General features: G+C 42.0%; 1 protein-coding gene across 4 annotated transcripts in view; it reads left to right on the forward strand.

Moving 5' to 3' along the window:
• GSR (glutathione-disulfide reductase) overlaps positions 1 to 11,887 on the forward strand; it is a 47,166-nt gene that overhangs the window by 16,007 nt on the left and 19,272 nt on the right. For all 4 annotated transcript variants that reach the window (XM_007447619.1, XM_007447621.1, XM_007447620.1 and 1 more), the window contains exons 2-6: positions 422 to 448; positions 3,023 to 3,111; positions 4,646 to 4,715; positions 7,377 to 7,524; positions 10,387 to 10,441. In XM_007447619.1, the coding sequence (XP_007447681.1) occupies positions 422 to 448; positions 3,023 to 3,111; positions 4,646 to 4,715; positions 7,377 to 7,524; positions 10,387 to 10,441 (389 nt within the window). The remainder of the gene's footprint in view (positions 1 to 421; positions 449 to 3,022; positions 3,112 to 4,645; positions 4,716 to 7,376; positions 7,525 to 10,386; positions 10,442 to 11,887) is intronic.

Consider the following 11,887-nt stretch of genomic DNA (forward strand, 5'->3'; position numbering starts at 1 on the left):
GGTACGCGGGCCTCTCACTGTTGCGGCTTCTCCCGCTGCGGAGCACAGGCTCCGGACGCGCAGGCTCAGCGGCCATGGCTGACGGGCCCAGTCGCTCCGCGGCATGTGGGATCTTCCCGGACCGGGGCACGAACCCGTGTCCCCTGCATCGGCAGGCGGACTCTCAACCACTGCGCCCCCAGGGGAGCCCTCAACTGCTTTGCTTGAGAAAATGCTCATAAGTAAAATTCTCTGCCTGCTCATACAAAGGAAAGTAATGTTCCTCTGTTTTCCAGCTCTAATAGAAAAGAGGAAGTAGCTGCAGAGTGTGACTTAGAACTCGAGGAAGTCTCCTGGGTTGATGCCTGGGATTCATCTCCTGCATGTTTGATGGTTTGAGTTTAATAATCTTAAAATATGTGCTTTTTATTTTTTTTTCTAGGTGAATGTTGGATGTGTACCCAAAAAGGTAGAACTTTTACTTCTCCTTCCACACTCCTTTGACATATTAGGTAAATCATGATCAGAGTAAGGATGTTTTCAAATGTGCCAGTTAAAATTCTTGCTGCAAAAAATAACTGAGAAAGCTACTAAAAGGGCTTAAATAATAGGATAGTTTTTTTTCTAAATTTAATTAATTAATTTATTTATTTGGCTGCGTTGGGTGTTCGTTTCTGTGCGAGAGCTTTCTCTAGTTGCGGCGAGTGGGGGCCACTCTTCATCGCGGTGTGCGGGCCTCTCACTATCGCGGCCTCTCTTATTGCGGAGCACAGGCTCCAGATGCGAAGACTCAGTAGTTGTGGCTCACGGGCCCAGTTGCTCCGCGGCATGTGGGATCTTCCCAGACCAGGGCTTGAACCCATGTCCCCTGCATTGGCAGGCAGATTCTCAACCACTGCGCCACCAGGGAAGCCCAACAGGATAGTTTTTATTTGTGTTTTTAAATATCATTTATTAAGAAGCCTGGAGGAAGAAATAAAGAGGCCTGGAGATAGGCAGCTTCTGAGATTGGCTTAGCACTTAAGGATATCTGAAAGAACCCTGGCTTCTCTTCATCTTTCCGCTCTGGTATCCTAGGTGTATGGTCAGTGGTAACCCCTGCCCCGTCATGGCCACAGGATGGCTCATGGAGCTCCAGACAGGATGTCCTCACCCAACACTGCCCCTGCAGATTGCTTTAGATTCTCCTGGCCAGGATGAGCTACCCCTGCAGGGGAGAATGGGCAAGTGAGTGGCATTTTCAGCCAGGAAGAAAGGAGGGAGGGGCTGCTGGAGAGATAACCACAGAAATACTAGCTCCTGGATACTAATTGCATCATATATACAAAGGAAATTCATCCTGGCCATGAACCTTGTGGTTAAGTTCCCATAGTGACAAAGTCCCTGTGGGAACACAGAGGGGAGATAACCAGGAATGGAACACAGTGTCTGGTCTCAAGCTTCTGATGGTCTAGAAGGAACAGAGGCCAACAGAATGTTTATAGTCATGGTGTGAAAGAAAAGCACTATCCATCTGCAGGGGATAACTTTTTCTCAATAGAAGATCCAGCCAGGAAATAAAAAAGTTTATACCCCACTGTAAGCCCAAATGCTGATATGACCAAGACCAAGTAGATGATGGTGGCAGATGGATGGATGTCCCTCCTACATGTGGCTCTGGTTAACTACGTGGAACCTGGGTGACTTTGCACGGAGTGAGGTGTTTGCCTCAAGCCATCTGGTCTTTCACGTGCTCCAGGGCATCTCTGAATCAATTTTTCCCAGGGAGACAAGAATAGTTTTTCTCCTGGAAAGACATGTCAAGATTGTCATGGGTTTTTTGTTTTATTTTGGTGTTAGTAGTTTTTATTTTTAAACAGAAACATATTTCCCTATAAATTATCCAAGTTAAAATCATATAGCATGTGACGTTGGGTATCTCCTGGCCACTCTAAAATTGAATTTCTCAAGTTGCTTGAATGATGTTTCTGAGGACGGTATTTGGATACCATTGTGGTAAGCAGTTGATAGAATTGCACCTCAGTTAAAAGAATCCAGCACAGTCATCAATTTATTCTTCTTTAGGCATAAAGGGAGGAAGGTATAAAGAAGGAATCAAAGGCTTGTCAAAAGTTGTGGGACTTCCCTGGTGGCGCAGTGGTTAAGAATCCGCCTGCCAATGCAGGGGACACGGATTCGAGCCCTGGTCCGGGAAGATCCCACATGCCACAGAGCAGCTAAGCCCGTGTGCTACAACTACTGAGCCTGCGCTCTAGAGCCCCTGAGCCACAGCTACTGAGCCCGTGTGCCACAAATACTGAAGCCCACACACCTAGAGCCCGTGCTCCGCAACAAGAGAAGCCACCGCAATGAGAAGCCTGCGCACAGCAACGAAGACCCAAGACAGCCAAAAATCAATCAATAAATAAAAGTAATGTCTCTGGCATGTCTGACAAAGAAGATGGTAGTTTGTCATCTAGAGTTCTAGATGCCAATTTTAATTCAGTTCTCATGATGATCAGTTGGTTTACAGATTATAGGCTACATCCCACAGCAGACGCAGCTAACCTTTGAGTTCCAGATGCCTGATTACATATACCCTTACAGGGACACGTTTGTAGTTAATAGGAATCCATTTTCTTAAAGTTTCCAGTGCTCAATTTTATCTAATAGTTTCCTTCTAAGTCTTAAAGTTACAAATGCAATTCCATTTCTTAAATTGAGCACAGAAGGCAAGGCTTAAAGAAATTTGGAACTTAGAATGAATGTAAGCAGTAGTAAATTTGAATGGAAGAACTATGAGACATATAATATTCTACTTTTACAGAGTATATAAACTGTGGAATTCAACAGTAGAAGTAATTTCCCCCAACATTTCAGAAGTCTCACTATGAAATCTATCTGGTCATATTTCTGAAGTTTCTCTTTTAAAATGTTTAGTTTTGTTTGTAAGTTAAAGGTCAGTATCTTTATCTACTATTATATAGTTACCTTTCTGTAGAAAAAAATTTCTCTTTTTTCTCTGGACTCATGCACTACTGTCTTGGGTACTCTTTTTTAATAGGTAATGTGGAACACAGCTTTCCACTCTGAATTCATGCATGACCGCGTTGATTATGGCTTTCAAAGCTGTGAGGGTAAATTCAGCTGGCGGTAAGTGTAAACGCTGAGAGGGCTCTGTTTACAAACGTACATTTTTTCTTTCATAGTGAAGTAAGCCATAAATTTTTTGAGGGTGTATTATTATGGCAGAATGTATATAACATAAACTTTTGGAGGTGATGGATATGTTTTTGGCATTGATTTGCAGTGATGACATACTTGTGCATATACTTATCTCTAAACTCATCAAGTTGATACATTAAATATGTACAGCTTTTTGTATGTCAGTCATACATCAATAAAGTGGTTTTAAAATACACAATACAACATGAAAGGTTCATTTTAGCCCTTTTAAAGTCGTCGATTCAGTGGCATTAGGTATATTCATAGTGTTGTGCAACCATCACCAACATCCATTTCCAGATTTCCACCATCCCAAACAGAAACAGTGCACCTGTTAAACAGTCTTTCCTTGCTCCAAACCCCTGGTATCTCTATTCTGTTTTCTGTCTCTATGAATGTGACTATTCTAGGTACCTTATACAACATCTGTCCTTTTATGCCTGGCATATTTCACTTAGCGTAGCACTTGTAGAATTTGTCCATGCTGTGGTATGTGTCAGAATTTCATTCCTTTTTAAGGCTGAATGCTGTTCCCTAATATTTATAAACCACACTTTGTTTCTTTATTCATCCTTCAATGGACTCCTGGGTTTTTTCCATCTCTTGTCTATTGTGAATAATGGTGCTATGAATATTGGTCTACAAGTCCCTGTTTTCAGTTGTTCTGGGACTGTACCTAGAAGTGGAATTGCTGGGTCATATGGCAATTTATATTTAACTTTTTTTTGAAGTTTTATACCTTTTATTTTTTTTTATTGAGGTATAGTTGATATACAATATTATGTAAGTTTCAGATTTACAACATAGTGATTCACACCTTTTAAAGGTTTTACTCCATTTAGAGTTATTGTAAAACATTGGCTATATTTCCTGTGCTGTCCAATATATTTTTGTAGCTTATTTATTTTATACGTAATAGTTTGTACCTCTTAATCCCCTGTGTTTAACTTTTAAAGGAACTGCCATAAACTTTTTTTTCTTTTTGGCCACGCCTTGTGGCATGCAGGATCTTAGTTCCCAACCAGGGATCGAACCTGAGCCCCCTGCAGTGGAAGCATGGAGTCCTAACCACTGGACCACCAGGGGATCCCCTGCCATAAACTTTTCTAGCCATAAATTTTTTTTTAAATTTTAGCATATTCATTCATTTATTGAGCAAATAATGAGTGGCCACCATATACTAGGCACTGTGCCAAAGCAGCTGTCCTTACCTTCTTTGCAGCAAGAAATTTACGAACCTTGCGTGCCAAGTGAACATTCTCCATAGAGTAGAATAAGGGTTCTGCACATATGGAATGCAGACATACACAGGGGAAGGTGTGCCTGTCTTTAGAGACACTCACTCTCAGGGCTCTTGTGGGCAGTCTGATTCTCTGCTCCGAGGTGTTAAGGGTCAGAGGCCCCAGTTACGACTGAAAGAGGAGAGTCCAGATCCTCAGTACTGACTCCGGTTTCATTGCAGGGTTATAAAGGAAAAGCGGGATGCCTACGTGAGCCGCCTAAACACCATCTATCAGAATAATCTAATCAAGGTGAGCATGCCAGGTTTTGAACTTTGAGAAGAAGCTGTTCTCTGCCGGAGAACCACATCTGGCCAGATATAGCCTTTACATTTATCTCTTGTTTCTTTTCTTTCTTTTGTGATTACTGGTTTTGATATTGACCTGTAAGAATGTAAGTCGGACTCGGTAGGCCAGTCTCATTTCTATTTCTACAGAAAGTGGGATGTATGTGCCTAAGTCGGCGAATCAGGTCTCACCTGATGCCTGCCTGCACCTGTCTGACCCTCCACTTAGTTCCAGAAACCAAGCACATAAGAGCCTGATTATGTAACAATGTGCCAGTTTATGGATTAAAATCAGGACAGTTATCTGGCTGGAAACCTGCCATAGTTCGTCTGCTGAGAACACCCTCATCTTTGGTGGCTAAATCTACTCAGGACACCATGTTATGGTTAAGAAGGACGTTTTTGTGAATGAAGTCCAATCAGGACAATTGGGCAAATGTATGTTGTCCTTTGCTCTGCTGAGGCTTTTCCCACCCCCATGCTTTGATGTCATTCCTCTTCCACGGGACTGTACTGAAGCACCATCCAACTCTCCTTTTTCTTTTTTATTTATTTATTTTTAATTAATTTATTTATTTTTGGCTTCGCCGTGCGGCTTGTGGGATCTTAGTTCCCCAACCAGGGATTGAACCCACACCCTTGGCAGTGAAAGTGTGGAGTCCTAACCACTGGACCACCAGGGAAGTCCCAACTCTCCCTTTTCTTGACAGTGTGACTCCCAGCACCCTTAATTGGTCTTTGCGGTCTCACTCTGCAATTTCTAAGACATCAACATAGCTTAGATTATACTAGATCAGTATATTTGGGATGGTATTTGGGCCACTGTAATCTCATTAGCACGTGTTTATAAACCACTTTTTAGGGTGAGTTATTTGTACAGATGGCTAACCTCATAATTTTTATATTCTTATCATTCATTGGGTTTATTTTTTTGGAGGGTGATATTTTCTGACCTTAATCCCCAGATTCAAGGGGAAAGTGTTTGGTCTTCAGACCCCTGTGCACTGAGTTCAAGAGATTTTAAGGTGGCTAGACATGAATATGAGATGCCATTTGCTATACTACAACACCCAAGTAAAAAAAAATTTTTTTTAATGGAGCTAGCTTAAAGTACTTTTGCAAAAGAGATAGGAAAATTACTCAGGAAATAGCATTTTTTAATACTCAAAAATCTTGGTGTGTAGCAGAATTTACCATGACCTTATGGGAAAGGAATCACAGGCGATCCAGAAATTCGGAATAGGAAACTTTCTGTGAAATATCCTAGGAAATGAAAATAAAAATTTCATCAGTTTCTTCCCCAAGCGATTACTCATATTATTGCCACTTGACTCAGTCTCCTTTTTGTCTCGCACCCGGTAGGAAATCATTACCTCCTGAAGGAAAGTTTTTCAGGAGCCTCTTGGCTTTTGGCATCAATCTTGATTCACCTTGATTAAGCAGGGCACCTGCAGAACAGGCCTGGAGGGCTGATTAGAAAGGAGGAAATAGCTCAGTTCAGAACCAGGTGTGTTCCAAAATGTTGCAACGCTCCATTCTGTGATCGTGCTTACGTGATCCCAGTATCCTTGTGAGTTGCCCACATTTCTTGCCAGTTTGTGTATCCTGGCAGGCAGAAGCTTGCTGGCAGTCCAAACTCAGGCCCAGGCACAGAGGCTGCCAGGAAGGGCAAATCAAGTCTGAGTTCTCAACGCCCCTAGTGTAGAGCTTCACGGTCATGGAATTTTGTGGTATTCTTCCCCCCTTCGTTTGAGAAAACAGAAACATTGCTTTTCCCTCCCTTGGCCAGAGTATTTCCCTTTGGCCTCAGCTCCCTGCACCTTTATCCTTTTGTTTTCTCAGCCTTCTTTCTTTCCTCCAGACACATCATTCTTCAGTGTGTTTTCATTCTAAGTGAGGAAGGCTTTCTCCTTCAACTCTTGGGGACAAAGATGTAATCTTCCTTGTGGGAATGACTTGCATATATTTTTTTTAGTCTCTGGGTTTTGGCCCAAGATAGTCCCTTTGTTTTTTCTTACTGCATACTTCTAGCGTCAAATGGCAACCCCCAACCTAAGTATCAATTATTTAACAGTCAGAAGTTCTGCAGAAACTCGAATGTTGGAGAGTTGTCTTAGCATCAGCAAACCGTAAATCACAATCCTCAGTAGAGAATGGAAAGATGTAAGAAGTTGCAGCAAGTTTTGTTTTGGTTTTTGGTTTTTTTGGTTGTTTTTTGTTTTTTGGGTATTTTTTGACCGTACCACACGGTTTGCAGGATCTTAGTTCCCCGACCAGTCCTAACCACTGGACGGGGAATTCCCTTGTTTTATTTTTTAATCTTTTTCTTCTTTTTTTTTTTTTTATTTTATCAAAGTATAATTGAATTACAATGTTGTGTTAGTTTCTGCTGTTCAGCAAAGTGACTCAGTTATACATAGATATTTTTTTCATGTCCTTTTCCATTGTGTTTTATCATAGGATATTGAATATAGTTCCCTGTGCTATACAGTAGGACCTTGTTGTTTATCCATTCTATACATAATAGTTTGTATCTGCTAATCCCAAACTCCCAGTACTTCCCTTCCCCAGCCCTTTGTTTTTTAATCTTAAGAACAGGCTAATGTGACCATGCTTCCTTCTCCAGTCGCACATAGAAATCATCCGCGGCCATGCAGTGTTCACGTGTGATGCCCAGCCCACAGTGGAGGTCAACGGGGAAAAGTACACTGCCCCTCACATCCTGATTGCCACAGGTGGCGTGCCCTCACTTCCTCAGGAGAGCCAGATCCCTGGTGAGTCTTCCAAAGGCGTATGCTTGTTAACAATAGTCAGAAAGAATTTACCGTTGTTTTCCACCTTACAGGCCATGCCAGGGGATCTGTCCTGTACCAGTTCTTTGCCTTGGACACATGAGAGAAGGTGTCTGCAGAACCTAAATGTAATTGGCCTAAGTGGTACCTAGTGACGGGGCAAAGGAAGATATTTCATCCAGCTCCAGGCTCAGACATACTACAGTAACACGGGGGAAGAATCAGCAAAAGCCCCATCCTTCCCTTCTCGGCACAGTAGAGATTGTTTCCAGCCTCAGTTTGTCATGAGATATTTACTGTTTTGTTTAAGAGAGTGAAATCTTGTAGAGATGTAACTTCATCAGCTAATTAAGCCTTCTTATATGCATATTTTTCTCTCATATAAAGAATTAGAAAATTAAAGCAGTAAGGACTCTCCGAGACAGTCTTGTCTACCTTTGTATACACAGGGATGAGTCATAACATACTGCCTTGTTCTCTCATAGGAAACATTGTCCGTATCTTTTTCCCCCACTAGATTATAAGGTCTTTGTGGATGGTGATCATAGTTTATACAACTTCTTAAGACCCATGACCATGGATTGGCTTCTTACGACCCATGACCAACCTGAATTTATATGGAAAATTTTGAGTGTGTATGTATTTATGTATTTTTTTCTCTCTGGAGAGAGGATCGATAAAATTTCACCAGCTTTTAAAAGGGGTCATGACTCCCCAAAAGCTAAAGAACAACTACTGTAAAAAATATGAAGATGCTGTTGTCAAGTAACTTAAAATTTAGTTGGTAAGATTGGATATACACATCATTTTTTTGTGTGTGTGGTACGCAGGCCTCTCACTGTTGTGGCCTCTCCCGTTGCGGAGCACAGGCTCCGGACGCGCAGGCTCAGCGGTCATGGCTCACAGGTCCAGCTGCACCACGGCATGTGGGATCTTCCCGGACCGGGGCACGAACCCGTGTCCCCTGCATCGGCAGGTGGACTCTCAACCACTGCGCCACCAGGGAAGCCCTGGATATACACATCTTGATAGGGAACAACCTCCAAGATTGATTGTTTAGTGAAAGAAAGCAAGGTGTGGGACAATGTGTATAATATGCTACAGTTTATATCTTTTTAAAAAGACAGGGAGACTGTACAGATGCACTAGGATCTCTGGAAGGACACTCAAAACCCTGCAGTGCCAACTCCCTCCAAGGAGAGGACCAGAACTCTGGGATGGGAAAGAGACCTGCTTTTCACTAGATGCTCTGTGGTGCTTTTTAAATTTTTTAAGATATACATTTATTAATTTAAAACATGTAATAAAAAACAAATGCAAAGAAATAAAATAAAAGATAAGTGTTCCAAGGTGATTGCCAGACAGTGAGGGTCAGGGTCCTCAGAGGTGGGACGGATTACTATGAGCTGTCATGGACCAAAAAGACTTCCTGGGGAAAGGGCTTACAAATTGAGCACCGTGTGCCGAAGAAGAGAAAGACCAGAAGAACCAGTGGGTAATAAATAGGTCTTTTAAGGACATTCAGTCAATTAAACCAGTTTTTCTAGCAGTGAAATCTGCAAGCAAGTACATTGAACTGAAACTGGAAGAAGGTTAGGGCCAAATTGTGGACATTTATGAAGTCAAATTAAGGAATCTCTGTCATTCACGAAAACCAGTTATTAATAGCTTATAAATGGGGTAGTGACAAGACCTAAGTGATAATTTTAGAAAACTAATCTGATAGTGATTTACAGAGGCGGAAGGCCAGTTAGCAAGTTGTTGCAATAGAATGTACAGGAGGTGGTAATAGGTTCTGAACTGCAGGGTTAGCGTCTGAAATATGGTGCAAATGCTCAGTTCAGCTCTGCAGACAGTTACTAAGCCACTGCTATGTACCAGGCGCTAGGAAGAGAGGACAGACGTAAGAGACACAGAAGGATGACTCGGCTGGTATATTTCATTGACTCCGAGACACATTAAAAAAAAAAAAATACTTAACACCTCTGAAATCAGGATGGGTCCTTAATCATTGTGCACTGAATTTGGCGAAATGCAGTATTTTAAATAACTGATGAGGTGGCCGTTGTTGAGAGAAGGAATTACAGATGGATAACTCAAGACTTTGGATTATTGATGGAAGGTAGTCTTTTCAGCTGAAGTGGTAAACAAGAGAGGGATATGGCTTGGGAAATAAAGTTAAGATTCTATTTTGAAAGTACTGAGTTTGAAACACAGTTAAATGGTAAAGAAAGACAGTTAGAAATATGGAACTAGAACCTGGGAAGAAGGTCAAAAGTGGAACTACACATTTGGAAGAGTCTCCCACAGTGAAGGGCGAGTTGGTTAAAACCTTTGAAGGAAAAAAAGCACAGAGAAGAGAACCAAGGCTGAGCCCATTTGGGGCCGGGAGAATGAAGCAGAGCCAGCAAGGAGTCTATTCATGAGAGCTGAGGAGATCGGTTTTTTTTTTTAATTAATTATTTATTTGGCTGCCGTCGGGTCTTAGTTGAGGCACGTGGGATCTTAGTTTCCCGACCAGGGATCAAACCCGAGTCCCCTGCATTGGAAGGCGGATTACTAACCACTGGACCACCAGGGAGGTCCCAAGCTGAGGAGATCTTAATTCCTCAAAGAAATTTAATAGTTACTTAGCCATCAGTACTCTTATTTCTAAAGAGGAAATAAAAAATGTTGACTCAGGGAAGATTTGATTGGCAGCTCCCTAAGTGGAGACTTTAACAGAACTTGTCAAAACAGAGAGTGTGATGGCTGAGAAAGTGTTTGGTTCGTACATAAAATGTTGTGATTATTTTACAAGAGAAAACTCCATCTGTGTGACCTATATTGCATTTTCCTACATAGGTGCCAGCCTAGGAATAACCAGTGATGGGTTTTTTCAGCTGGAAGAGTTGCCTAGGTAAGCTGCTTTTCTTCCTGACCTCCGTGTTCATTCTCCCTCAGTTTCTCCCAACACTTCTACCTCCTCTTCCCAACTATTAAATGTAGGAATTTCCAGAATTCTGTTCTACCTCTTCTCTTTTTATGACCTTGGGTATCTCATCCATGAGTAGCCCGCAATAAATGACTCAAATCTTTCATGCTTTTGGTCAGAGGCCATTGTAAAATTTTTAGGACCAGAATCAAATGCAGGGTGGTTTTGAGAATAAACACTGAAGTCCTAAAACTGTTTTCTTTCTTCAGCTTGATAGAGCATCAGTTGATAATGTGTCTAAAGTGATTCTGGTCTTCAAAGCAGCTAGTACAGAGGCATCTGGATAAATGAAGGCTCTGTCAGTCTCACAAAAATAGGTTTTCTGAAATTGGCCTTTATACATGTTTGTCCTAATAACCTTAGTAGACTTCTGTCATGGATTTAGATAACACAGAGAGAAAAAACATAATGAGGAGGTTTGTTTCTCTAATTTGCAGAAGCTGCCAATTGCAGGCTTCCTTGATTAGAGGGGTCCTCCCTTCACTCATGATAAGTGATAGGGCACCTGGGAACTGGAGGAGGGACCCTGTTAGCCCAGAGTTTGGCCTTTATTTCCTTCTGAGTAGCACTCACCCTGGAGTCATTATTGCTCAACTCTGCTACTCTCTCGGCGGGCGCTGCCAGTGCAGTGGGAAGTCTTAATCCCGCGCTTTTCCATCAAGGCCTTTCTGGAGGGTGACTAATAATCCCTGCTTGTTCCTTTACCTTAATTCACCTGGAACCGCAGGTGGTTCATCAGGGACAGGAGGGCGTCTTGGCAGTTCCATAGCTGCTGTGAAAATGTCCTGTTACGACATTCAGACCAGGTCATCTTCTGACTTTGAGAAAAGCAAACAGGCATTTTAGATTTGCTGTCTGTGGGGCAGGGCAGCGTGTTAGAGAGCAGCCTTTCTTTCCTCGTGATCTGTTTGGTTTTAGGTGTGAAGGATATGAGACATGTGAGAATATATGCAGAAATGTGGTCGTGACTCATCGTGTTTAAATGGTACAATTCAATCTGGACTCAGAGAAGCTTCATTCTAGATATCTGTCCATTACCTATTTTTAAACCATTTATTAAACTTGTGCTGGTAGCACTACAAGTTGAAGAAAGGAATGTATGCATGTTATAAACAAGACTCTGGGAACATAGGAAAGTGAATTAACAATTGGTATATGATTTTTGTCTTCTTAAGACTCCTTTATCATTGTTATATTGGTAAGTAAGTAAATAATCAAAGAAGGAACAAATTTATAGGTGAGGTAACATGGGCTCTGGGCTGTATGATCCAGCTTTTACCCTCATTGGACTTATGGTTGAGGGGAGGCTGGAGCATGGAGTCTGTGGAACATTGTGGGACAAGAGGTTCTGACGGCCATAACGAGGGAAAG

The sequence above is a fragment of the Lipotes vexillifer genome, unplaced genomic scaffold (genome assembly GCF_000442215.2).
Source record: "Lipotes vexillifer unplaced genomic scaffold, Lipotes_vexillifer_v1.1 scaffold1318, whole genome shotgun sequence".
Classification (NCBI taxonomy): Eukaryota; Metazoa; Chordata; class Mammalia; order Artiodactyla; family Lipotidae; genus Lipotes; species Lipotes vexillifer.